Here is a 26,582-nt window from a genome sequence, read left to right on the forward strand (position 1 = left end):
CCATCGTTTCTCCTCCTCCTCCTCCTCCTCCACCTCTCTCTAAGGAAAAGGAGTACCTGTGAGTCTGAACATTGCTGCTGGGACGACTGAATACAGGTATGTCTCTGGGTCCTTTGTTTTTCTCTTTGTTTCATCAATCAAAAGTACTTTGATTTATTTCTCTCTGCTAAGTGAATAGCAACTGCGTGTAAACCCATGGATGCATAAAAGATCAATAATATTAATCAGGTCATTCTGTTGGTTACTGGATACAGGCTGGGGTGCAACAACACAATCACCATGGGTAATTTATTAGTGTGTAACTCCAGTTTCAGTGATTTTCTTTCGCTTCTACTGAAAGATTCACTTCTTTTTGAGAACATTTCTGATGTCAAACTAAAAACAAGGCTTTTTTTCTTGGTGTCTTATACTTGTCATTTTTGAGATAAAGAGCTTTCATCTTGCAGTGACACTATATTTCATTTACTGTAATGAATTTGCAAACTTGTTTGATCAGGTGCAAAAAGCGTTTTAGCTGCTTTGACAACTGAAGTTGGGGGACCATATGGTGCGAGTCATTCATTATCACCTCTGCAGCAAAAATGAGAGAAAGATGACAAGTTAGTAGCTTGTATAATGTTTCTGTTTCATACTGGAATATGAAAACATAAAAGCTGTGAATTAACACTTAGTTACGGTGTATCAGCGGTGGCTTCTGTTTGAGCCCCTGTCTTCTCAGAAAAAAACTGGTGATTAATCCTGAAAAAGCAGACATAAACTGAAGTCAGTGTTTGCTTGGGTGTGAGATCACATCTGCTGACTCAAGCCTAGATACTCAATACCTGTGATGTCTGCGGAATAGAAAATAACATATCAGAACATTTTTGCACTTGGGAGTCAAGTCTTGGCAGTGGGAATTTTCTCTTATGTACTTTGTTAACCTACATGGAGCGTGACCTTGGCACAGGATTCTCACCTCTGGCTGCACACTGTGGAACAGCAGCGGTCCACGCGTGACGCTTCAACTTCGACACATCTCCTCTTCCTCCCTCCATGTCAGCAAGTTTGGCAGAGACAGCGGCTTGCATATCCTGTGTTTGAGTGTTAGTGCCAGACCAGCAGAAACAGGAGAAGTCATTTGACACTGATGGTCATACAGTGTCTATAAGCAGATTATTGCTTCAAATACATCTGATCAATAGCATTTATGGAAACTCTGCTCTGCTCTGGTGTGTGTGTGTCTGTGTGTGTGTGTGTGTTCATGTGTTTTCTTTGGATGGTGATTTTTGCACATTTGGAGGGCATTTACAGGTCTGCCTATTTCTGTAATATTCCATATATTGCACAAGTTGTTATTGTGTAAGGGCTGAGCCATCTTTTTCAGTGTCTCTGTTTTACTGACAATTTAATTCTGGATCTGCTGTCACTCTTCAAGTAATGACTGGAAACCGTCGAGCTGCCCCGGCTGCAGCGGGCACCCCCGCTACCCCAACCCACTTGTCAAATGAACCAACCACCCCAGGCCAAAAACAATCTGGAGGCCACACTCCCAAGAAGTTCATGAGTGAACTGCGGAGCATCCACAGTGAGTTAGACACCTAACTCATTCTTCATCCCCATGGACCTTTAGGCGAGTCTGGTATAACATAAATGTATACAATCATGCTAATGTACTGTAATGGTGCAGCCATTAAAAAACTGCATCTTGAAAGATATTTGGGTCAAATATCCAAGCATCAGAGCCAGGTATGACCCTGCAGGTTTTTGGTAAAGCATGTGAGGCATCAACGTATTATTTCATACTATGCAGCAATTGGGTGGAATGAAAGTGCTGTGCTGCTCTTGTGTGGAAGTTATTCCTTTCCATTAGGCATGATGTGTAAATCGCACTACGTGCATGCATATTGGAGTAAGCAAAATTGTATGTGACAACAAAAGGCCATCTTGTATTTGAATATATGAGTCATATATCGCTTCAATGACGCTATAGAACAAGCAGAATACATAAGAGCTGGACAAATGATAACACCTTACAATATATTGTAATCCAGTATAACACCACCACAAAATATGGCCTAAATTTACCACCGATTTGAATCAGCACCTCTCTTACAGTAGTATTTATTACAGGAGTATTGGATTGGATTGCATTGCGTTTTCCAGTGTTTCTGGTATTTTTTTCACTCCTCGTGTATGTGATTACACTGTCTGTGTTTTCAAGCAGTGTGGAAAAAATGGTTTTATCTCAAGGGGAAATTTAAGAGTAACATTTTGAAGACTTTATACAAGTGGCTGACTAAAAGTGTGTGTAAATTAATTATGTATCATCTGTGTGTGTGTGCGTGCGTGTGTGTGTGCTTTACATGGATTTGCAGTGCCATCGTGGGCTGTTGCTGCCCTTTGCATCGTGAGTTTGTGTGTGGTGCTGTCGTGTGCTGTGTGTGTGTGGAAGAAGTGCTTGAAAAAGAAGGACAAAGAAAAGGACAAGAAAAAGGGAAAAGAGAAGGGCAAGGGAGGCTTTGACACTGAAATGGATGGAGGTTACAGTGAGGTAGGGCACACACACACACACACACACACAGTCTCCCCCTGCAGATGTATTGTCCTTGCAATGTATCACATTCCTGACATCCGGGTCACCCAGGAGTAGTAAAACTGTCAGTGTGTGTTAAGACTAATGGATGTTTTGCACATTGCTCAAGCTGTAGTAAAAGGTTGAGGTCTGAGATGAGTTGTTTTGCACTGAGATGAGTATTGCGCTGTCTTCAAGGATGGTGTAAAATGTACCCATCCCCTTTAAACAATAAATACACTTTAGATGGTAACATTATCTCTGTTTAATTGCCTCTGGCTGTGTAATGCTATACAATATACTGTAGGAACACAGCACAAGTTGACAGAAGATCGTCATTGATTACTTGTAAAGCTATATATTACACCTGCATGTGATGTGTGTCTCTGTCTGTGTGCAGCCGCTGAAAGATGAAGGTAACAAAGAAACAGAGCTGTCAGATAATGAGCCCAAAGAGGAAGAGAAGCTGGGCAGGCTACATTTCACATTAGACTACAACTTCACAGATAATACGGTGGGCTGCTGCTATTCACTATGACATGTTTTTGCCCGACTCTAAAATCTGCCAACTCTAAAATGTCACATTTAAATAAATTTCTTCTCTCTGTCAATTAGCCAGATTCTCATCACTCGTTATTGCTTTCCCTTTGCTATCACATTCAAGCTGGTAGCAGGCATCTTGCAGGCTGCTGAGCTTCCTGCGATGGATGTGGGAGGTAGTTCTGACCCTTATGTCAAACTCTATCTGCTCCCGGACAAAAAGAAAAAGTTTGAAACCAAAGTTCATAGGAAGACCCTCGAACCAAACTTCAATGAGACTTTCACATTTAAGGTAATATTATAACTCAACAATAAATAAAAATGTAGTTATTTTTCCTGGGTTCACTAACAGCACATATGTTTGAAATTACTGTCTTTGATGTGTGTTCTGTAGGTACCATACACTGAGCTGGGCGGGAAGACACTGGTGATGACTGTGTACGACTTCGACCGTTTCTCAAAACACGATGCCATTGGAGCTGTGAAGATACCGATGAGCAGTGTGGACTTCAGCCAGTCTCTACAGGAGTGGAGAGATCTGCAGAAGGCAGAGAAGGAGGAGGTGGGAGCACACTGTGGGAGGGGGAGCAGAGCTGAACTTGAAAAAGAGATGCACAAGTCGAATAGGATAAAACAAAATTTGCTTTTTGGTTTTCCAAAACTGCTATTCAGTGGGAAACACGATTTTCTAAATTTGTTTCCTTTTATTCCATGATGTGTTTCTTTGTGTTCATCAGAATCAGAATCTGAATCAGAAATACTTTATTGATCCCCGAGGGGAAACTCTTTCATTACAGCTGCTCATTATCACGTCAAAGCACACTTGAGAATAGAAGGAATAGAGGTACTAAGCAAATCAAAATATAATACGCTATAATACAGGTAAGATAAATTAAGTACAAACTAGATATAAGTATAAAAGCTAAAATAAGTGTAAGTACCAAAGTGGATTTAGAGGTTGATAAGTATATACGTTATAATACAAAGAAATAAGTAATAGTGCAATAATGAGTACTGTCAAGTTAAGTTTAGCTTGTTAAGATGATTATGAGACGGTGGATATTGCACAGCAGTAATAGAAGTATGAATAAATATCAATAAATAGGGAATTTTAAACTGAAAACAGAGAATATTGCACAATTATTAGTATTGCAATGATGTTAATGATCCAATGTCCAGTTTATCGACTTAAGGTCATATAGACTGACACTTATAGGAGTTAAAGAGGTTGATGATAACAGGCAGGAATGACATTCTGTCTTTCGCTGAAGGTACTCCTTTGTTTAAAGAACAAGGTTACTGATGCTTCATGTTTCTTTGGCTTGAGTAAAATACTTTCTCCTTGTGATATTTACACTTAATTTCTAAGCCAGGAATACTGCACAGAATAGTCACCCTGTTTTTTAAGCACCTCTGTCTCAGAGGAAGATTGCAGCCTCTTGTGATGTTAATATTTCAATGTTTTTTTTAAATGTAATCATGAAGCCAAACTTAAGTTATTAGACAATTCCCCAACAACATACTCACTTCTTTTTCTTTGTATTAGAGTGAGCGGCTTGGAGACATATGTTTGTCCTTGAGGTATGTGCCTACTGCAGGGAAGCTGACGGTGGTGATTTTGGAGGCCAAAAACCTGAAGAAAATGGATGTGGGTGGATTATCAGGTGAGTCAAGCAGCAAAAGTTAAGTTTAAGCTCCATGTCAAGTTATTTTTAATAAAGTGCTAGAGTTTTTCATTATAGACAACTTCAGTGCCACAATAAAGTAAAGTTTTAAAAAAAAATAATTTTAAACTCTTCAAGTAATAAGAAATATAAACCTGTCTCATTACATTTTATAATATGACTAGGTGCACCGTAAATAGCCCACGTTTGTTAGCTCTGGTTGAGCATTAAGGGCTTATAACTACCTTTTTAGTGGTGTGTCCACTTTCAAGCAGTTTCTATTTGGGGGAAACTATCACGAGCTACTACAATAGATGTTGTGTTTCACTGATGGAGTTACTGCATCTGTGCCAGGCTGTTGGTCTGTTGCTCTGATATAAACCCTCTCTGTTCTCTCTATCAGACCCTTATGTGAAGATCCACTTAATGCAGAATGGGAAAAGACTCAAGAAAAAGAAAACAACGATAAAGAAGAACACTTTGAACCCTTACTACAACGAGTCTTTCAGCTTTGAAGTGCCATGTGAACAGATAGAGGTATATTTATTTGTACACACACACACACACACACAAATGCAATTCATCAGAAATTCATTCATTTTCTTTGTTTGTGTGCATTTTCATTTATAGAAGGTGCAGATAGCAGTGACTGTGTTGGACTATGATAAGATTGGGAAGAATGACGCCATCGGGAAGGTGCTGCTCGGTGGTAAAAGCACCGGGAGTGAGCAATGCCATTGGTCAGACATGCTGGCTAACCCCCGGAGGCCAATAGCCCAATGGCATAGCATCCAACCAGAGGATGAAGTCAACGCACTAATTTCCAACAAGAAATGAAACTGTGGCCTCAGTGGGCTATGAAACCCTGCAGCATATACCTCAGCTACTTCCGTTTATGTTCCTACCTCTCCCCTAATCGCCCTAAAAAACCCTTTAAGCTACTTAACTAGGTAAATCTACTCAATAATACCCTGTTTTACCCTTGACACTATCCAAGTCACTCTTACCTTCTTCCTTCAGTAATTCCCTCCACCTGCAACGAGTTTGGGTAGGAGGTGAAACAAAGATGTATCACTATGTATTGTGCTATTAAACCAGATGAGATTTTTTTTAAACCTTTGTATGTTTTTCTTCTGTTCTGTGCTGTTCAACATGCATGCTACACCTGATATAAACATGATTAACCTGCAGAGGGAGACAATCCAATGGATAATGAAATGAGATCCTCATATGACTGCTATTATGTCTCTACTCTACTTTCATAATATTCACTGCTGCTTTTTGCTAGTTCAAATCCTTTGATTGTAACTTCCAGTTTATCCCATTGCAACATCTGACATATGTATTAAAGGTAAGAAAGTACACTGGTGTTGGGGTGTTGGACTACAGCCTAGAATGAGAGAAATGCCAAGATAAGTGGCAGAACAGGTCAGAACCCCATTTTTTATCCCATCTTTTTTCTAGGTATGATATATGCCTTTTTCACACCTGAAATTTTGACTTGTGATAGTAGGAAAAGCACAGGTATTACTAATAATAAGAAAAAAATTATGTTAATGTCTCAGTTTTATTCAAGTGTCCTAGTAAGATGTGAGAGAAGTAAGCCAGCATTCACAATACCAGGACCCTGAAACTGAAGCAATTAAATAGAATTCAGGCATCACTAATTTTATAATTTACACCTGTGCTCCTACTGTGACATGCCAAAATGTCTTCTGTAAATATAACCTAATATGTTCTTAGTTTTTAGTTATGTATCTATGTTATGTCCAATGTGATGGGAACGGTAACCCTTTTTCCAAGTTTATATAACCTAATCTTACATGGGAAATAAGTAGTAAAGCATCACCTATCCTTTCTAATTTATTGGTAGACAGTATGTGTGGTCACACTGCTTCCTTGTTAAAGAAAAGAGATGCATAGCTTTACAGTTTGAAGTGTAGATGGCAACGAAATCAATGAAAACAACATTAGGTTCATAGTCCTCATAGTCCTCCCTCATATTTTGTCTGCCCCTGTACATAGGATGGACAAAATAACAGGAATGCCTAACCATAATTTTGAGAGTTGATTCATATCTGTAACACTGAGTCAATAAGCATTATAAGCTTAACACAATAGTGATTTTATTGTTGGGCCATATTGCATTGGACTGCGTTATATTGTACAGATGTTGCTTTTATTGTGTCAGCACCATGCATATGGTTATCCATCAATCAGCAATAAGGATTTTCTTGTTCCAAATGTGGCAATTATTTAATTGTTAAATACAACTGAGTAATAGTTTACCAAAGCAAAGAAAATCACATCTGCTGAAATAACGTTACCTAGTTTCAGGTATGGCCTAGGCATGTGGTAAGATTAATAGTTTTTTCATTTAATTTAATACTAAATATTATTTTTAAAAACGAATAAAATATTTACTGTTAATATATATAGCCTAATGCCACCCAGCCCTCAACAACATAAATTAAATACAATAAGAATGGACAATACTTTCCTCTGTGTTATTTAATGTTAAGCTACCTAACTTATTTAGATTAGCATTATTACAATAAACCATTAGTCGGCAAGAAGTTAAGTTAGTGTTAGCTAATGCTAAATGCATAAAGATGAACATAAGGCTAAATCAGTTAGCTTACAAGGTAGACAGTATGCAAACTATTGTTAACAGCTAAGTTGTCATTGGAAAACAATAGTTAACTCTAGCTAGCTAATACAGACATTTATCACGCATCAGTTTTTGGTGAAGAAATAGTTTTTAGCGCTTTCAACTTAAATTAACTTTACACTTACGCTAGTGTTAACCATTTTCACAGATATGGTAAATTAGAATTAACTACTTGCTAACCATTAATGGTGTAATTTCGTTTTTAGCTAGTCCTGCTACTTTAATGTCTATGTTGTAACTGTTCTTGTAGAGTTCTCGTGGGTCCATCTATGACAGTTAGCTTAACGTTACTGTTTTGTTGTCTGTCGGCAGACAGCTAAATTCTAGGTTAACGTTATTTCTGGTTTGTGTCCCAAGAATCGTTGAAACCAATGAAACGTTTCTGCCAGAGTTATCAAAAGTGCATTTTGCGGTCTGGAGTCAAATTGCCTGCCCCTTGTTTAGCTCAATGGCACCGGCGTCTGTCTACGTCAAAAGTGTCCCACCCAGGTAATTTGTCAGCTAGAAATTTGATGGTAACTTTACAGGGGAAAACCTCCGTGATGGAGCGACAGACCTGCGGGCTCACACACAGAGACCACAGAGGCGAACAGCCAAGCTGGCTGAGGATGTTGGAGTGACAGAGAGCAGTGCGGGCTTACCTGCCCAACCAGGTGTAGCCTACTCGTCATCTGCTCAGGGGGGCTGTCGCCACCAGGTACGTTTTACAGGTACAACCAAGCATCTTCCCGGTGCTACCAAACATCCTAAAGCCTTTCCTCCCGGGACCATTGAGATGCACCGTTAACGTTTCGGCGGGACTTCCTTTCGGACTCTGAGATGAACTTAAAGTGGACAGTGAAACGATTTCTTCTTATGTCGTTTTCAATCTCCCACTTACTGTTACTTGAGGGTGAGTCTGACAGTTTTACTTTTCCAAAATGTTATAATAGTCTTGTAACAATGTTTACTACACAGATATGAATGTGAACTACATAGAGGGATATTAATATGTATACCATAGCTAGTAACAATCCTTTATATTATGTCACAATGCCCTTGAGGTATTGCAAGTTCTTTTAGAATATCATTGGAGTGACATATCTCTCTGTTTATCCATATTATCTGTCAGAGATAATTTGCTTTTATAAATTTCATAAAGATTATATAAAACTGCTCTCCCTTACTAACCCTTCATATTGTTGTGTCTTAACATGGCATCTAACTGCTACATCATTAAAAATGACACAGATGTGAACTACTGAAATGTTTCTGTTTGGACACATCTGGATCTACCTTTAGCTACAGTATAAAGATGATTTTATACATATAAATAACTAATACATATTTTGACAATTTAATGTTAATTGTATAACTTTGTCTTTAGGAGGTCAGAGCCGGCTTTCAGTGGCAGAAGAAAGACTACAAAGGTAAATCAAAGGAACAAAAGGAAGAAATGATTCTCTGTCATTAATGGTGTTGCTAAAATATAAGTAATATTGTGTGAAAAACCTGTGAGGATGATTTTACACAGGTCATCCTCACATAATTTTATAGGCTGACAGTGATGATTGCATTTGCACTTTCTATTTCTGTCACTAGAGCGTGTGACAGAGACAGCATATGAGTGTGCGTATGTGCACTTCTGTGTGTGTGTGTGTGAAGGTTCCGTAAAGAGTAGTTTGGAGTTTGAATTCAAGTGGTGTAAAGTGCACTTAAGTCTCCCCTCTGACTGTTTCTTCCCACTAATGTGCATGTTTGTGTGTGTGCAGAAGGGCTAATGCACTTCGCAGGAAACGGGATCTCCTCGGGGAGGAGGTTGGTACACTACACCTAAGAGAACCAGAGGAGGTCAGGGCACCCACATGCGCACAACACCCTAACCTGCACAAAGCTGTCTTTGTAAAGAATGAGACACACTCACTAACACATACACTCTCTTCCACTCAACCTGACGCAACTTTTAACTTACAGAAGCAGGTACACCAACTGTACAGCACTGTGTCACTGATGCTGTTAAAGCTTGAATTATTTAATTGCTCTAAGTGTTTATTGTTTTCCAAGACATACAGACCACTGCTGTCGGAGGGTACTCTGTCACGCAGTATTTTACATAACTACACAGCCAGAGATGCCTCTTCAGGTAAATACGCTACTTATGAAGTGACCCTAAATGCATTCACAGCAACTTAAAACTATACTTACCCAGATAGACTGGGGAAAATGAACTTGAGTTTGTTCATTTGTTTCCAAGAATATTGCGGCTGCCTCAATGGTGGCTGGTGTCAGGAGAGCGGTGTGTGTGACTGTGCTCAGTTCCAGGCACTGGGAGACCGCTGCCAGATCAGTGAGTAATACACACACACCTACATGTCTTCCTTTGGTGTCAGCTCAGATTCGTCAGAATCTCATCCACATGGCAACCTTATTGTTGATGGACAAGCATTCCTGATATGCAACGGACTATGCTTACAACTTTTTAATAACAGCATACAGTTACACACTCAGTTATACAGGGATGAGTGTATGTATGAGATTGTTCGTGTGTGTGCATGAGACTCTCCAATCATTCAACAAAGGTTAATTACCTGTACACACTCCAGTATTAATGATCAGTCAGATTTCCCTAGATCTCTTTATCTCTCTTTGTTGATTCAAATCCACCCCCTCCACACACACACACACACACACACACACATAGACTTTACTTCCTACAGCAGCAGCTATAAAATCACTTGCACTAAGGTAATAGGGTAAGGGCTGAGTGATAGAGTTTCTGGTTTCTATATTCTGAACAGACTCCTTATACAGTATATGAGGAGATCTGAGGAGATTATTGTAAAGACATTTTTCATTTCAATGAACTAATTTAGTGTTGACACACATGTTGAAAACAATATAGTTCCTGAGGGACCTGTAACTGAACTGAGGCTTAAAATGAAATCCTGAAATAGACTATTTACAAGAAGATAAAGAATATGCATTTTTATCAAAATCAAGTAGACAAAAAACTGCATGAAAGTGGGCCAAAACAACAAGGTTAACAACAAGGTTTCTCAAAATAAAAAATCATAAAAGCTTCACACAATACAAATTATCAAGCTTCCCAGCTGTAATGCAAATTTTGAAGATCAGGGTAACAGAGCTGATGCCACAGAACACTTGTTCTAAAAATATTAAATCAGATTGGGAAATTTTGTTAATTGAAACATGGGTATCCTGTAGTTCTGTCCTGTAAAACATATGGAAAGTATCATTTACAAAATGTACCATTTCGGATTTTTATTAACATGACAAGCCACTTACTGATAAGATTAGAAGATGTGACTCACTGTCACCAGCCCCCACCCACTCAGATTTTGGGGGACATCTTGGCATAGCCAGCTATAAGGATTTCCTGTAACAAAGGGCTTTTTAGAAAATCCAGGTATTCATTTTCCACTGGTAAGTTAAATTAAATAAAACCTGATGAAAGATGATAAAAGCGACAGGATGTATGACTTTCCCTCTCAGTTTAGTAAAGTGTCAATTTCTGTCGAAATTAATTTGTGTCATCACATGAAACTGATCCACTTCATTATTACAAGAAACCTGTCGGAGTGAATTGCCCATTTTCCTCTCAGTACCTAACCAGGGCCAGGATAGAGACGGGATCTGCAGGTCATGGGGACAACACCACTATGAAACGTTTGATGGAATCTACTTCTATTTCCCTGGAACCTGCTCTTACATTCTGGCCCAGGACTGCCACTCAGCTACACCACAGTACACGGTGTGGGTAAGAGCTTCGAAATTACCCACTGAAATATTTAACCAGTATTTAACCTTTATGTATACAGGGTAGTAGGGCATTTTTACAATAACCCCATGTTTACAGTCAAACTAAAAGAATACACAAGTCATGTAAAAAAGCTAAAATACAGTGGTATTTAGCTACTTAAACCAACCAAAACTTTAGCTTTAACAAACAGTTAGATATGGGTTGCGTGCGTTTGCGCTGTAATTGTCATATTCCTTTGGTTAGTTTTAAATTATATGTGTTTGGGATACAGTATGTTCTTCTTGACCTATTAAATAATTTTGCAGTTGAAAATTGAGAACACAAAACCTTTTTGAGTTCTTTTAGTTATCTCATGTTGCATTTAAAACTCGTATTAAAAAGCAGATTTTTCCAGACCTCATTTAAAGGGTGTCTGGTGATAGTCTATGTTTTGTATTGCCTACAAATCCCATGAAGAGACAGATAAATCTGTCAACTAACAAGTATTGCCTGTTTAGCCAAAGCCTGATATCGCTTATTCCTCTGTGCAGTAGACCTCCATTGTTTTCCAAAAATCACATCAGTAAGCCACACTGTTGCACTGGATGACATGTTTCTTTACTACCATCAAAATTGGCACTGTAGTTTATTTTGAGTACTCAACAAATGCAATATTTCCTCCCATTTGAGTCATGTTTTCTAATAACTACAATACCTGTCTGTAAAGAGTTCAACATTTTTTTCAAAGTTTTAAGAGACAGACTAACAGGTTGTTGGTTTTGGTCCTTTCATGCCATTTGTTGACAATAACCAAAATATAGAATATCACCAGCCTTATCCTTTAATTTGACAAATAATGCTAATACCATTCAGTATTTCAAGTTTTGTAAAGTTGTTTTAAATTGTTTTAGGTTACTTCAAAATTAAGGTCCTGAAGTGTTTCTAACTCTGTCTATCCCTTACATCTTCTGTCATACATTGTTTGATAATTATAGCGTAAGTAAATTGAGTTGTTGCAGCAATTCAGAGAGTATACCACAACAAGCATTTGTGGCTGTTGGTGGCAGCATCATAGCTAGACAATTGACTGTGGTTTTCAGAAGGCTAGCTCAGGTTACAGACCGTGGCTAATCCTTGTTAATAAATGTTCATGCTTTTCCCTCTTTTACCCTTTCTTCTATTCTCTTCCATCGCTTTTCTTGTCTTTTTAGATCCACAACAGCAGAGTGTGTGACGGGAGTGTGTATTCATGCCCAAGAGCTCTCAGTCTGTTCTTCCCAAATGAGGAGGAGATCCATATCTCTGGTTATCAGGTCCACCAGGGAGGCCGCAGGTGTGTGTGTGTGTGTGTTTGTTCTGCAAAGTTGTAGAAAGAAAAAGAAGAATTTTTTGAATCTTTAATAAAAAACATCTCGCTACAAAACCCTAAGAACAGAAAGTGAAAAAACAAATCAGTTATTCACCACCCCATTCACACCCGCTGTAAAGTCACAGCAGAGCATAGTTAGCATGATTTGCAAAAAGCTCACTTTCGCTGTAACTCTCTTGATCTTGTCTGTCTCTGAAATGTCAGGTTAAGTCTGCCGCAGACTGTAGGCGGTGTGTTCATTGAGCGACTGGCCGATTACCTGCTGGTGAAGAGTGTGTTTGGCTTCTCTTTGGCCTGGGATGGAGGCTCGGGTGTCTACCTGAAGATGAGCGAGGAGCATCAGGGTGCCCCCTGTGGCCTGTGTGGGAACTTCAACCACCTTGGTGGCGATGACCTCACCACTACCCGTGGTAAGACCGGCTTGACCGGCCCCTCGTCCTCTTATCCCTTCTCTCAGCACCCACTCACCTCAATTATTATTATTATACACTCAACACTGATTCTGGCCAATTATAGTAGCAGTGGGACCTGGAGAGACCAGAGTGGAAGGACAGGAGAGAACTGATAGTTTGGCTTTGAATGGCTGGAAGGAGCAAGAACCCTTCCTCACATGACCAGTAATATGATCTGTGGTTCCATAATTATTTGAGCAGAGAGCTGTCTAGTAGAGTGAGGATGAACTCAGAGAAACAGAGTAAACAAGTGGAAAGGCTCAGGCTATAAAGCTACTATGGACACGGTGCATTTACACACACAGATTTAATCAGATTTCCTCTTAATGCCCGATTTTATTTTTTATCAGACTTCTATTCTGTTTGTTTGATGTAAATGTGTTTGATGACAATATAGAAACAGAAATGATTGTGTGCATGTTTGAATGGTACATCAACTGTATCTTTTTCTTTTGGCTTGTGTGCTGGGTGTGCATACATACTGTATGTGTGTTGGCTGTGTGTTTTAGGCATTCGGACAGATGAGCCTGCAGTGTTTGCTAACAGCTGGGCAGTGGACCTGCCTCATGAGAGAGCCTGTCCCTCAGTAGATCTTGACTTCAATGGGCCATGCCAGTCTGAGTCAGACATGGATGTAAGAACCACAGAAGCGTTCTTTCTACTTAGTATTACTATTGTCATACACTCGGCCTGAACATTGACAGTGCAATGCACACATTGCAAAGCCCACCACAGTACACCATAAAAATAGTTCTTACTGCTTGGTAGAGAATAAAACTAGAAAAGTTAAGACTGAAAAACTAGCATCTCTGTTGAGGTGTTAACTCAGAAAGAACCAGAATGGTCCTTGTGTGTTAAATGACTGTTATTATATTATGTGCATTATATTCATACCATGCTGTATTTATTGTGAATGTCTGCAGGATGCCATAGAGAAATGCAGTGCGCTTCTCTTCTTCCCATTTCTGTCCTGTCATGAAAACATTGACCCAAATCCCTTTGTGGCCAGCTGTGTGTCTGACCTCTGCGTGTAAGTTAAAACACTTGCACTGATTATTAATAAATGTAACTTTTTCTTAACCCTCTTTTCTCTGTGTTGTTATTAGTGTAAGCCCAGTTACAGAATAACTGTAACTGGCCTTCCATCACTACTGTAGCTACAATATAGGGCTTCAGTTGTAGAGATTGTCTTCAAATAAAATAAATTGTTTTCTTCTTTTTTCAGATCTGATGATGAGGAAACGTTTTGTCGAGCCTTGGTTGAGTACACCCGAGCCTGCTCACATGTTGGATACCCAGTAAGAGAGTGGAGAGACAGCTTCCCTTCTTGTAGTAAGTTACCACTGCAGCTCCACATTCTCAGTGAAAACAGATTAGTTTGTTTCATACATGACATGTCCCACTAACCATGTACATTTATATTAGGCCAAAATTTATTCCATGTCCATGTTCTGTAATTTGCCTTTTTTGTGAAACTGTTTGTGTGTTTGTATGTAGATGATGGCTGTGAAGAGAGTTTTGTCTATAGAGACTGTATCAGTTGCTGTCCACCCACCTGTACATTTGAGAAAGAGTGCCTGGGAACTAACCTGCACTGTCTGGATGGCTGCTACTGCCCTGATGGTATTTAATTATTTTCCAAATTTCTGTTAAATTATGTATAGTTGATTGACCTCTAAACTTTGCAGTCCTCTTTCCCACAGGTCTTATCCTACAAAATGGAACATGTATTGCTGTTTCTCAATGTCCATGTGTTTATCATGGTATATCATATGTACAAGGACATGTCCTTCGACAAGGATGTAGTGTTTGGTGAGTGTGTGAACATGTAATCACCAGTGAACGTATACTATAGCTTTGCCAATGTTCTGTTAACCTACTTTATGTTCGTTTTTAGTGTGTGCATGGGAGGAGTGTGGAACTGTACTGAGAACAACTGCACAGGTGAGTTTACACTTTCAGAACAATTAGTTACTGAAGGGGAAACTGTGAATTCAGATTCATTTCCGTACCTCTTCTCTCTTCTTAGCGGAGTGTTCAGTGGTAGGTGATGTGTTTGTGACGACATTTGACGGTAGGATGTTTCTCCAGCCGGGGGCGTGTCAATACGTCCTGGCAAAGAGCCGCAGCAGCAGCAGACTCACCGTCACGCTGCAGTATACTACCTGTGCAGAGGTAGTGTGCATGATTACTTGTATACACACATGCACACACACTCACTTACCCTGCAGTATCCTTTCTACATAGATGTAACCGACCCTTCTGTATGGTCTGTGTGTCTACATCAGCAAGTGTGTATTCAGTCAGTGACAGTGGTGTTGGATGAAGATGTGAGTCATCAGATCACTTTGACCAGAGACGGGGAGGTGATAATTGGTGTCAACCCAGCACCTGTCCTGCCCTATGTTGATGGTAGGCGTCACAGGTTTATATTATATGTCAAATGCAGACAGATCACACTGAAATAATTCCTATTTCTATTGTAATAAAAATAATTATTACACCTACTGTCCTTTATAGTCATTTCATCTTTGATCATGGGTTTTGATGTTTCTTTCTGGGTGTATAGATGCAGTGGAGGTGCAGAAGCTGACCTCTGTGTTTACACAGCTGAAGGCAGGGATTGGTCTGAGGCTACATTATGATGGTCGAGGTGGGCGAGTCTATCTGCAGCTAGACAGCCAGTGGCGTGGACAGACGGTGGGCCTTTGTGGAACCTTCAATGGAAATCTACGAGATGACTTCCTGTGAGCAAGTACTTCCCACTTATAGATCAATGTTGAGAATGTCACTTTACCTGACTATGTTTGTGTGTGTGTGTTTTTATGTGTGTAGGTCTCCAGCAGGTATGATAGAAGGCACTCCTCAGCTTCATGCTAATGCTTGGAAGGTTTCATCTGCTTGTGTTGCTCCAGTCAACCTGCCCATTGTGGACCCATGTGAGATGAACCAGCACAATGGTAAAAATGGCTTCATCTTTTTTTTTTATTAGTTTGGATGTACATTTTATGTCTACCTTAATTTAGTATGGGTGGGGTAAGGGTGAAGGGTGGCCTGAAATCCAGCTACAGAATGCCTCATATTAGGAAGATAAACTTCATGGGCTTAAATGCCAGCAGCTCTACGGACTGCACTGTACATCCTGACATCCTAAATAGCATTGATTCCTGGGTGGCACTGTGAGTTGTACAGCTTTTAGTTGCAGGGTATCTTTGTTTTCTCAGACTACAATTTCATATTTGTTAAACAGGGTTGTGTATATATGTGTGTGTATGTTCTAGTATTCTATGCATCCCAGTGTGAGGTGCTTTTGGGGAGTGTGTTTGCCCCATGTCATGGCTACATCAGTCCAAACGTCTACCAGCAGCAGTGCCGCTACCAGGCCTGTCGTTGTGGGAGCAGCAGTTTGTGCACAGCACTGGCTCACTACGCTTACCTCTGCTCCAAACACGGAGTCAACATTAATTTCAGATCACAAGTATCTGAATGCGGTGAGTGTTTGTCTTCTGGGTTGATTTTATCCATACTGTGTTGTGTTTAAAATACTTCTAAATGTATGACCCAAAATGGTCACAGATTAAAACTGTGCTATATGTATGGATTGGGTTTTTGTGTCTGTTTCAGAATCAGAAAAACTATATTGTCCATCACATGGTGATGGAAATTTGTTGTTGGCTTACACAGTGCACATAGAGTAAAAATACATTACATTGAGTTTGTCAAATTGAATTTCCTTAGGGGTACAGTATATAAAATGTGTATTACTTTGTGTGTGTGTGTATGTATACAGGAGTGGTGTGTCTTGGAGGCATGCTGTACCACTCTTGTGTGTCGTCTTGCGGGCGGTCCTGTCGTGCTCTGTCTAGCACGGAGATGTGTAACCCTGACGACTGTGCCGAGGGGTGTGGCTGTCCAGATGGTAGTTACCATGACGATGTGCGCCAGCGCTGTGTGCAACTGTAAGACTTAACCACCTCATATATCACCCTAACGAATGTCATCAATTGCTATTTGGCAGAAGCACACACACAGGCAAACACACCAAAACAGAAAGCATCATCATTAGTTAATGTAATTTAAATAATGTCATGAGTTTCTCCTCAGGTCTCAGTGCCACTGTTACTCCATGGGTGGTGTATCACAACCAGGGGAGGTGACCTTCAGCGCCTCTGGCCCCTGGTGAGTCACAGCTGGCCTTGACCTGCCCTGAAACGTGAAAACTCACTTTGGCTGCTCTCCTAACTGTACACAGTGTAACATCCTTACACACACTGTCTGATACATTTGAGAAAGCAATAAAAGCCTGAGTGATTGTCAAATGAGACGTAGAGCACTTAAACTAACCTTGTGTTTGATAACATTACTCTCTTTCCCAAACACTCACCCCTTCTTCGCTCTCTTCCTGTCTCCTCCATCAGCCTGTGCAGAAATGGGAAGATGGAGTGTGTGCCAGAAGAAAAAGGTAACCTCACGGCGCCCCCCCTCTCCCTTCAGTTCCTGCTCTTGTTCGTTCCAACAACAAAGTGCCGTTTCAGGCTGTGTCCCTCTTGCTGAAATCAAGAGCCTTATGTCTGTGCTTGTAGCTTGTTTCCCATGACTGGCTGTTGCACTTGATTTTTAAGGCGACTGGGGCATTGATTTTCTTGACTGTGAGTGTGTGTGTGTGTTTGCATGCACATTGTAGAGCCAGATAGCGTAGAGGTCGGGGAGTGTCCAGAAGGGAAAGTGTACCACAGCTGCACCGAGCAGAGAGGAGGGATGGCCTGTGCACCGACCTGCCGTAACCTGATGTTGAACCTCACCTGCCCTCCCAGCACGCCATGCATCTCTGGCTGTGTCTGCCCTCCTGGGTAAAATAAGCACCTGCTGCCTTCCAATATTAATGCATATTTGTGTGTGAAACACATACAGCTGGCACATTGACAGTATATAGTGGTAGGTTATTTACTTTCGACACAATGATTCCCAAGTGTATCCAAAATCCACACTTCAGGTTACACATAGCCTTTACTCACAGAACTGGGAAATTGACTTACTGCAATATGGGTTTCAAGTCAGGTGTTTGCATGTTCTATACCTCCTGTACTTGAGTTATGTTTTATCTATGAAGGCTGGTGCTGCACCATGGGGAGTGTTACTATCCAGAGAACTGCCCCTGTGTCTGGCTGGGCCTTGAATACCTACCTGGAGAAGCTGTGGAAACATCATGTTACAAATGGTATACACGTTGACTGTACTCCACATTTGTATTTTCCCATAGATAGAGAAACACTAGACTGAGCAGTAATATTATAAAAACTATGATATTATTAACACATAAATGTTTTACTGCATTTAGTGTGTGCAATTCTCCATGTAGGATTAGAACTCATTTCGAACAAACTATCTCAGAACATAAAACTGGATAATTCACAGTACGATGAGTTTCCATGTGTGGCATCCTTTTTTGTCCCACCTCTGTTTTCTCTTTACTGTTCTCCTGCATCCACCTGTCCGTCTCCTCAGTGTGTGTCACCGTGGCTATTTTAACTGCAGCTACTCACCATGTCCAGCTGTGTGTACTGTCTACAGCGACAGACACTACCACACCTTTGATGGCCTTGAGTATGACTACCACTCTGACTGTCAGGTCTACCTGCTTAAAGTAAGTAGATTCTCTGGATCTCTATAAGTACTTTCTGGTGTGCACATTTGAGTATTACATGTGCAAATAAAGATGTAAAATGATGTAACTGACTTGACACTGAAGTGCTAATGAGGTGGCGTCAGAATGCTTGTGCTAGACTATGTCAAAGAAGTGTGAGAGATGGTATGTGTTTAAGGGCTAAGGAGGAGCATCCTCCACATTTCCTGGCCAAGACTGATTTGGATCTGGGAAAGAAGATCCAAGCTTATTTCTAATCTTGGAAGAGAGAGTGGTTTTTAATTAGAGCAGATTAAGGTGTGTGCGTGTGTGTGTGTGTGTGTGTGTGTGTGTGTGTGTGTGTGTGTGCTGGTGGGTTTGCACCGTGGTAATGCTAGCAGACGTTGTGCAAAGCTGTAGCGACACAAAGAGACCAGTGTTCACTCCAAACCCCAGGGCTCCTGCGCTCCCAGGGATATAGAATTAGAATTAGCAGAACAGACATTCCAATTCAGACCCAACACACTGCCGGCCACCATGCAGACCTGAAAACAAAGGGGAAGCAGGTCAGAGCTGTGTCTTAATAGCCTAGAGTTGCTTCCTCTTCTTGTCACCACTCTTGTCTCCAGAATCACACTGTTTCCTGGTAGAGATAGGAAAGTGGTTTAAAGAAGTAGAATCAAATTTCAAGTTTGAATCTGCCATGTTGCATTCAGATATTGCATTTCTGTCTGCTGTGGCTATAGTAAAGGTGAAATTGTGAACAAACAAATAAAAAAATATTGTGTTGTGTTTGTAGGACAGAGATGAGAGGAGCTGATGAGACTTCCTTCCCTCACAAGAGTAATATTTTGTCTTCCCCTCTCACCAGAGTGCAGGAGAAACCGAGGTGTCCATTGTTGCCCAAAACAAGGACTGCTATGAGAGCGGCATTGTGTGCATGAAAATTCTGGTCATTCACGTGGGACTTACCAAGATCTACTTCACCGACAACTCTGGCAACCCTGTATGGACTATACACACACAGTCACAATCTCTAGCAATCAAGCTATATACCAACCTGTGTCTCTTCCTCTCAAAAATATATTAAATATATCAATAAAAATCCAGTGATTCCTACTAATACCAATCTACTTTGTTTGTCCTGCCTTAGAGCCCGTCCACCGTTGTAGGTCGAGGGTCAGAGTTTGAGCTTTGGAAAGCAGGCTACTACACTGTGGTCCACTTCTCTAATCAGGACCTGACCATCCTCTGGGACCGCAAGACAACTGTTCATATCAGAGCTGGACCTCAGTGGAAGGTCTGGACTAGGAGTACATTTTGCATATGAGTTTTTAGTGTCCTCAGAAATACAGTAAGTATACTGTTATTATGAAAGGAATCCAAAAACATGGCTCAGTGTCTGCTTTCTTCCTTTAGGGCCTCCTCAGTGGGCTATGTGGAAATTTTGACAGTGTGACAGTGAATGATATGACCACCTCCAGCCACATGGAGGTCAATAATGCACAGACCTTTGGAGATAGCTGGGCCCTGGGACAGGTATGAGTCAGCTCAGCTCCTCTCTTCCATTAATTCTCTCTTTACCCTCTTTCCTCTTTCTGTCTTTGTCTATTCCCCACTCACTCACTCTTTCACTTCTCTCTAGCTCTCTGTAATTTATGTCTCCCTCGAGTCCACTGTGATATTTAAGAGTAATCAGACACTCGATCACCTTCTGTGTGTGTGTGTGTGTGTGTGTGTTTTAGTGTGAAAGTGACTATGTAGTTGAGCGACCGTGTGAAGGGGACTTAGGCAGACAGCCGTATGCCAAGAGGGAGTGTGCTCTCCTCTACAGCGATGTCTTTGCACCCTGTCACAATGTGGTGAGTGCCATTGAATTGATGTGCACACAAACACACACACAAACATCCGTACAGAGTGAATGCAGCTGTAGAAAGGTTATCTTGTTTGCAACAGGGGAGTAGGGGTTGGTGAGGGGTTATGGGAACAACTCCTAACTGATCCCAGCAAATACACTGTTCCTCAGAGATAAATACTAAATACTACACAAGATGCAAGGCTACACAAATGCACAGACACACACACAGACACACACATAAATATTTTTATTACAGTATAGTTTTTCTGTATGTGGCCAGCAGATGGAGCTATGTACATATGCACAGGGGCCACCTCATAAAAACTGAAGCCAGAGATAACACTGGAACACCCAGTTCACTTACTTGACTTTATTAATCACTTTCAATAAAGATGAACACAATAGATATGCAAGAACTAATCCTTCCATATTTGTTTTTACAAAGTTCTCTCGTGTGATGTATTTAATGTGTTTTTATATAATTAGATTAATGATGGTGTATTGTTCATACTGTTAGGATTTCTGTTGTTTGGTAGTACTTCCCTTCTTAAGGGATTGAGCATTAGTTGCATCTGAGTTGACTTCCAGTTAACTCAGATGTGTGCACTTCGAGAAAGTGTTTCTTAACCTTTTTTAAGTGTGTTCCTCCGAGATATTATTTCTCTACCCCTTTTATCAGGCCAAAGTAACAAAATGTACATGACTTAGATGGTACAGTAATCCATAGCATTCAAATATTGGTACTTTATAGTGTAGTGAGAAAATCATGGCCTACAATGATCCTGTTTTTTTATACAATGCTTGGGTCGTTAAAAATAAAAAACAGTTTCACAAAAATAAATAGATTGAAGGTGTAGCAGTTACTCTGAAGCTTTAATCTATAAGGTCATGATTAGATGACACATCCAGTCAGAGTTTTTCCACTTGTGTTCAGACAAGAGAAGTGACTACCGCATTCACTCTAGCTCTTCAGATTTCTTTTCAAAACAGAAGTAAGGGAAGTAAGATTTAACCAGTGAAGTTAGCCAAACAACCCTATTTCAGTGACTTAACTGGAGTTTTCTCAATATTGTAATTGGAGAGAAAAGCATCCATCCGAGAAGTCAGATAGAATCCAGCTCTGTACATTTCCACTTCTAAAGCTCGGCTTTCTTGAGAAAAAACACATTGGTTTAATTTGAGAGTGTAGGTGTCTTTGCTATGCAAAGACCCTTTCAGTTAGTTTGGTTTGTTGTATAATCTGCATGATAGGACAGCTTTGGAAGTAGTACTACTTGTACTGTACTACAGAACACAATTCAGACATCTTGTTGTATAGGTACTTGTTTTTTATTGGCAGTATTGTATTGAGGATAAGCTTAATTTAACTTGTATGTTACTGCCCACTTTTCACAGATTTTATTAACCCAGAAGGTTTTTGTTTTGGATCGTTCATAACCAATATAAAAAATGAGAAAATGTCTGCCTTACTCTATAATGCCTTTTTAGTAACATGACTGTATTTAATTGCACCGAGGATGCAGCACCCTATCTAATCAATATTTGTGCTTTTCACATTTAAAGTGATAATAATACAGATTAAAGTTTTGCTAGTATGAAGTGTGCTGTTTATGCACATTACAATAGCCAGTGTCAAAAACACAGAGGTCCAGTCAACCTCACCTTTTGACAGACCAATTCATTGCTGATGCATTTTGTCTGTCATAGAGCTCATCTCATCCTTTCTGCACCAGAGGTTGACCCACATTCCTTTGTCCTGATATCTCATCACTCCTTCTCTGTCTGAATTATTGAAAACTACTCACCCTCTAAACAAGACCTCCCCCAGTTTCTCCCAGCAAGATTTGGCCTGGTTCACTTTATGATTTTGTGTGTGTGTGTGTGTGTGTGTGTGTGTGCGTGCGTGCGTGTCCATGTATACATGCTGTGTGTACCCTTCAGGTGGATGTGGCCTGGTTCTATAGGAACTGCCTGACAGACACTTGCAATTGTAACCGTGGGGGAGACTGTGAGTGTCTCTGTACGTCCATCGCTGCATATGCACACAAATGCTGTCAACAGGGGGTCACAATACACTGGAGATCGCCCTCTGTCTGTCGTGAGTACACACACACACACTGACACACATGCTCATAGTACGTTGGTCTACTCTGTGCTGGTCAGGGATGTGACCCCTGCTTACCTCTTTGATCCACTTTCACAGGTCCCTCTTTGCATCAGTCAATATTCTGCTATTTTTCATCTCAGTTACATATTACCTGAGAGCTATTGAAATGCTTTATAACTTCTGAACTGTCTTGCTCTCTTTCAGCCTATGATTGTGAATACTATAATCAAGGTATGTGTGAGTGAGGGTTAGTCATTTTCAGAGAGCTATTTTGTTGTTTGTCGTTTCCAAACCTTACACACGCCGATTCTCTGCTAGCTTGTCACCACACTCATTTCCACTCTCTTCCTCTCTCACTTACCCACAGAACTAGGCGATGGCCCATTTTCCTTGGTGAGCGCTGTTTACAATGACACCATGTTTGGAGTGAATCGCACCAGCAGCTCAGTGTTTCCTCTGGTGAGAGAGAGACCGGGGCAGTTGCCTGCCCCAGGCCTACTGTTCAATTTCATGATCACAGCAGGACTGCAGAAGGACAGAACATCACGTGAGCATCCACATTTACACAATTACACACTACTACTCTTTGTTTTTTGGGTAAATTTACCCTCATTACCTTATTTTCCCAGGTGTCCCTGTGGTGTCACTGGAGTCTGCAGAGAGACCAAACTATTTCCTTGTCGTGTCAGGGCGCAGACGTCTTCAGTTGGAGCTCTGGAGTCGAGAGGCAGAGTTTAGTCGCAGGGCAACCTTTATCCAGCACCAGGGGCTGCTTCTGCCAGGTCACACCTCATTCGAGCTTGTAGGCCAACCTGGAGTCTTTCTGACACTGACACGCACTGCTGCACGAGCTCAGAGATACGACACCTCAGAGGGCTTCAAAGCCAGCAGCAGCTTCACACTGGAGGGTCAGAAGCACAAGCATGTACCGAACACACATACACACATGCATTTACATTACAACTAACTAATCAGGTGTTTATCCTCTCCTCTGGCAGAGAGCAGTTTTGTGATACCTTACCGTATGATGTGTGAGTGGCGCTACCAGGCCTGTGCGAGCCCTTGTATCCACACGTGCAGTGATCCAGATGCCACACGCTGCCAGTTCCTGCCTCCGTAAGAGGCTTGGCTCATTAAAAGCATGCATACAACCAACATAATCTATACTTAGCTCAAGTGCTGAAATAGTTTCTGTATGTTTCAGTGTGGAGGGCTGCTTCCCACGTTGTCCCAAGAGCATGGTCCTTGATGAAGTCACTAGAAGATGTGTCTACACAGAGGACTGTTAGTAAAACGGATGAGTGTTTTGTCTTTAAAATGTCATTAAAAAAAAGATATGGTTTTCTCAGGTCATACATATATTATTTACTTTTATGTATTTTTTTATATCAATACAAAATATGTACTTATGACATTAATTGTCTCCACTAGGTGTGTCCCTTCCCCCAACTCCGACTCCCTTTGCATATGTGACGCGGTCCAACAGAACTACTACAGCACCACCAACTACAACCACAATGACTACTACTGCTACCCCAAGGCCTACAACCACAACCACCGCTACTACCACAACCACTACGACCACCACCACCACTGCCACCACCAGAGCAACAACTACCTCCTCCACTACTGTCAGGCCCACAACTACCACTACCACTCACACTACTCCCAGTACAACATCAGCCACTGAGCGTGTCACCACTTCGCTCACCACGTCTCCATCTACAACTCCTCCTGCTCCTCCCACCACTATTGTTTCTACAACTGTCACTCCCTCAACCCCGCCAGAGACAACCACTCTCAGCACGACTGAAATGACCCAAACTCAAACTACAGTAACCACAGGGGTCACTACAATGGCCACCACAGCAACACCCTCCATTGTATCCACTGAGGCTACTACAGTCCCCTCGATTTCTTCTCCTACATCCCCTACTACTCTTGCTTCCACCACCTCGCCCTCCACTCCTACCTCAACCACTGTTACCACACCGTCAACACCATCTCCAAAATCCCCAGTAACTTCCACCACACCTCCTCTAACCTCCCCCTCCTCACAGCCAACACCCACCACAACTGCCCCCACCTCCACCACTTCGGTCCCTGAAACCACCACCGAAACCGTGACCACTCCTCAACCTACACCAGCGGATACAACCATCGCCATAGAGACCACCACCCCAACAGACACCTTAACAGTTCTGACAACCACAGAAACACTTCCTACAACCATTGAGCCCACTACTGAGCCGGTAACTACAGAAATAATCACAAGCCCTGACACCTCTCCTATAACAGAGGCAGCATCAACCACACATCCTTTCCTCTTGCCTACTACTACCTGCACAGTAAGTGTTGCTGTTGTAGTTAAAGTTCAGTACACAGCCACAAACACACTGTTCATAAACATGCACACAAACAACTTGAAGATAAATTTGTGTATTGAACTTGGGACAGTTATGCTAAGTTTACTATGTAATTGATTACTTATATGAAATGCTTTTTTTACTGTGACACATCACAATGTCTTCAGTGAAAAAGGCCTTTTCCATTCTTAGAAATGTCGTAGAAATTATTAAATGCTTTATGTGCTACTTACAAATATTAGTATAAAAATTACACTGTAATTTTTTAAATTATCAATATGCATAGTATTGTCATATGTAATGAATCCATAATCAATCTGTTTATTCTGGTAGGCATTATGTAATAATGGGTGGATATGGAGACTGGAAAGAAAACTGACTGAAAACTAAAATGCAAATGTTTGCATTTACTGATGAAAAACGTCTGCAGATAGAGGAGTGCTATGAAGAAGTGCTGTGACATGTAAACATGTTTTGTAAAACAAAATGTTTGTCTTTGTCCACACAGCCTCCATACTCCTACCGTATCAATGAGTGTGCTGAGCTGATCTGTTTCAATGGAGAACTGCTGCTTCACAACTCTTCTCTACACTGTCGTTACAACACCACCCCACCCCGGTGCAGTCTGCTGGGCCTGCCCATCCTCATCAACACAGACCCATGCTGTCCACAGTGGCAGTGCCCCTGTAAGTTTGCTTCTTTATGTTAAAAATCTGATACTCCTAGTGATTCAGTAATGGGCAGGCCTAGTGATTAGAATCCATTGTTTGCTTTGATGAACTGTGTTAGATCTTGCAATTTGCTTTTGCCAGGTCGCTGCACTATGATGTCAGACCTGCGTGTTATCACATTTGATGGCAACAACGTGGCCTTGTATGATAACGGCTCCTACATCCTGGTTAACCTGCCCAGAGAAACTATTATTGGCACTGTCGAGAAATGTCCGACCAGCCAGGTAACATACGAAGAATGAAATATGAACTGTTTCATAAGACACCGGAAAACAATTTTTTTTTTGTGTGTGAAATGTTTTATTTTCTTTGTAGAGTGTAAACTCCATCCGACGAACTGTGAGTACAGTCTCTTCTCTTCCCTATCATTCCCTAAAGTTTGCATTTTAATCAAAAACATTATCTTGTATCATTACATTTTCTAATTTCACTCCAGAGTCCTACAGGTGGAACATCTGGCCTGTGTTTTAAGAAGCTGAACATTACTACCTCCTCCTACAGAATCATTATCAACCGACTAGATCGCAAGGTGAATCTCTTCACCTAATTTGCTACCAAGAGTTCAACTTATCCCACGCAACTAATGTGGTTCTTGTGTGCCTGTGTGTCCCTCTGTCTCTAGGTAACAGTAAACTACAGACCTGCTAGACTTCCATTCTCCCGTCACTCTCTTTATGTGGAAGACACAGGCAGCATGTACCTGATCCACACACCTGGCGGGGTCAGCATACAATGGTATCACAGCACTGGCATCATGGTGCTGCAGTACATTGCTCCTTATAACGCATCCGTGCCCACTCGAGGCCTGTGTGGTGAGTCCACACACACACACACACACACACATACACATACACACCAGCTTTGACTGCATCAGCACCAGCCTCATTTATCTAAGTGCCAGCTATCAGCAC

General features: G+C 41.1%; 2 protein-coding genes and 1 long non-coding RNA gene across 15 annotated transcripts in view; 2 read left to right on the forward strand and 1 right to left on the reverse strand.

Annotated features, from left to right (window-relative positions):
* On the forward strand, positions 1-6,062 carry syt1b (synaptotagmin Ib). Of its 3 annotated transcripts, none has more exons than XM_044194677.1 (9): positions 1-96; positions 1,415-1,564; positions 2,355-2,530; positions 2,952-3,065; positions 3,216-3,383; positions 3,486-3,653; positions 4,638-4,755; positions 5,159-5,292; positions 5,386-6,062. In XM_044194677.1, exons 2-9 carry the CDS (start codon positions 1,417-1,419, stop codon positions 5,590-5,592), a joined length of 1,233 nt encoding a protein of 410 aa, XP_044050612.1. In that variant the 5' UTR covers positions 1-96; positions 1,415-1,416; the 3' UTR covers positions 5,593-6,062. The 3 variants fall into 3 exon arrangements, with proteins under 3 accessions (XP_044050612.1, XP_044050613.1, XP_044050611.1); XM_044194678.1 differs by lacking the exon at positions 1-96 and adding an exon at positions 1,106-1,290; XM_044194676.1 differs by lacking the exon at positions 1-96 and having other exon boundaries at positions 1,106-1,564.
* LOC122875491 lies at positions 88-8,202 on the reverse strand. Of its 2 annotated transcripts, none has more exons than XR_006377831.1 (4): positions 8,068-8,202; positions 4,619-4,724; positions 3,495-3,664; positions 88-1,070 (listed from the first exon to the last, which is right to left on the reverse strand). It is a non-coding gene; the product is annotated as an uncharacterized LOC122875491 (long non-coding RNA). The 2 variants fall into 2 exon arrangements; XR_006377830.1 differs by lacking the exon at positions 8,068-8,202 and adding an exon at positions 7,607-7,665.
* otogl (otogelin-like) overlaps positions 8,183-26,582 on the forward strand; it is a 25,341-nt gene continuing 6,941 nt past the window's right edge. For 2 of the 10 annotated variants that reach the window (XM_044194665.1, XM_044194670.1), the window contains exons 1-41: positions 8,183-8,318; positions 8,793-8,835; positions 9,178-9,256; positions 9,470-9,548; positions 9,660-9,752; positions 11,029-11,183; positions 12,377-12,498; positions 12,739-12,944; positions 13,496-13,620; positions 13,910-14,016; positions 14,212-14,318; positions 14,484-14,609; positions 14,690-14,798; positions 14,884-14,930; positions 15,016-15,161; positions 15,275-15,398; positions 15,556-15,733; positions 15,822-15,946; positions 16,268-16,477; positions 16,777-16,945; positions 17,091-17,165; positions 17,405-17,448; positions 17,671-17,836; positions 18,097-18,204; positions 18,492-18,630; positions 19,481-19,615; positions 19,763-19,909; positions 20,029-20,148; positions 20,355-20,471; positions 22,409-22,565; positions 22,779-22,805; positions 22,942-23,121; positions 23,204-23,482; positions 23,573-23,690; positions 23,779-23,858; positions 24,006-24,922; positions 25,449-25,626; positions 25,753-25,895; positions 25,987-26,010; positions 26,108-26,200; positions 26,294-26,483. In XM_044194665.1, the coding sequence (XP_044050600.1) occupies positions 8,246-8,318; positions 8,793-8,835; positions 9,178-9,256; positions 9,470-9,548; positions 9,660-9,752; positions 11,029-11,183; positions 12,377-12,498; positions 12,739-12,944; positions 13,496-13,620; positions 13,910-14,016; positions 14,212-14,318; positions 14,484-14,609; positions 14,690-14,798; positions 14,884-14,930; positions 15,016-15,161; positions 15,275-15,398; positions 15,556-15,733; positions 15,822-15,946; positions 16,268-16,477; positions 16,777-16,945; positions 17,091-17,165; positions 17,405-17,448; positions 17,671-17,836; positions 18,097-18,204; positions 18,492-18,630; positions 19,481-19,615; positions 19,763-19,909; positions 20,029-20,148; positions 20,355-20,471; positions 22,409-22,565; positions 22,779-22,805; positions 22,942-23,121; positions 23,204-23,482; positions 23,573-23,690; positions 23,779-23,858; positions 24,006-24,922; positions 25,449-25,626; positions 25,753-25,895; positions 25,987-26,010; positions 26,108-26,200; positions 26,294-26,483 (5,860 nt within the window). In that variant the 5' untranslated portion in view covers positions 8,183-8,245. Of the gene's footprint in view, positions 8,319-8,792; positions 8,836-9,177; positions 9,257-9,469; positions 9,549-9,659; positions 9,753-11,028; positions 11,184-12,376; positions 12,499-12,738; positions 12,945-13,495; positions 13,621-13,909; positions 14,017-14,211; positions 14,319-14,483; positions 14,610-14,689; positions 14,799-14,883; positions 14,931-15,015; positions 15,162-15,274; positions 15,399-15,555; positions 15,734-15,821; positions 15,947-16,267; positions 16,478-16,776; positions 16,946-17,090; positions 17,166-17,404; positions 17,449-17,670; positions 17,837-18,096; positions 18,205-18,491; positions 18,631-19,480; positions 19,616-19,762; positions 19,910-20,028; positions 20,149-20,354; positions 20,472-22,408; positions 22,566-22,778; positions 22,806-22,941; positions 23,122-23,203; positions 23,483-23,572; positions 23,691-23,778; positions 23,859-24,005; positions 24,923-25,448; positions 25,627-25,752; positions 25,896-25,986; positions 26,011-26,107; positions 26,201-26,293; positions 26,484-26,582 lie in introns of those variants that run through there. The other 8 variants (XM_044194668.1, XM_044194675.1, XM_044194667.1 and 5 more) reach the window with 7 other exon arrangements.

The sequence above is a fragment of the Siniperca chuatsi genome, linkage group LG4, assembly GCF_020085105.1.
Source record: "Siniperca chuatsi isolate FFG_IHB_CAS linkage group LG4, ASM2008510v1, whole genome shotgun sequence".
Taxonomy (NCBI): Eukaryota; Metazoa; Chordata; class Actinopteri; order Centrarchiformes; family Sinipercidae; genus Siniperca; species Siniperca chuatsi.

Excerpts from the sequence above, each read along its gene's own strand:
- syt1b (XM_044194677.1), top strand. The coding sequence starts at position 1,417 with ATGACTGGAAACCGTCGAGCTGCCCCGGCTGCAGCGGGCACCCCCGCT. Across the intron at positions 3,066-3,215 it reads ACAACTTCACAGATAATACG|CTGGTAGCAGGCATCTTGCA; the intron begins GTGGGCTGCTGC and ends ATCACATTCAAG. Across the intron at positions 3,384-3,485 it reads ATGAGACTTTCACATTTAAG|GTACCATACACTGAGCTGGG; the intron begins GTAATATTATAA and ends TGTGTTCTGTAG.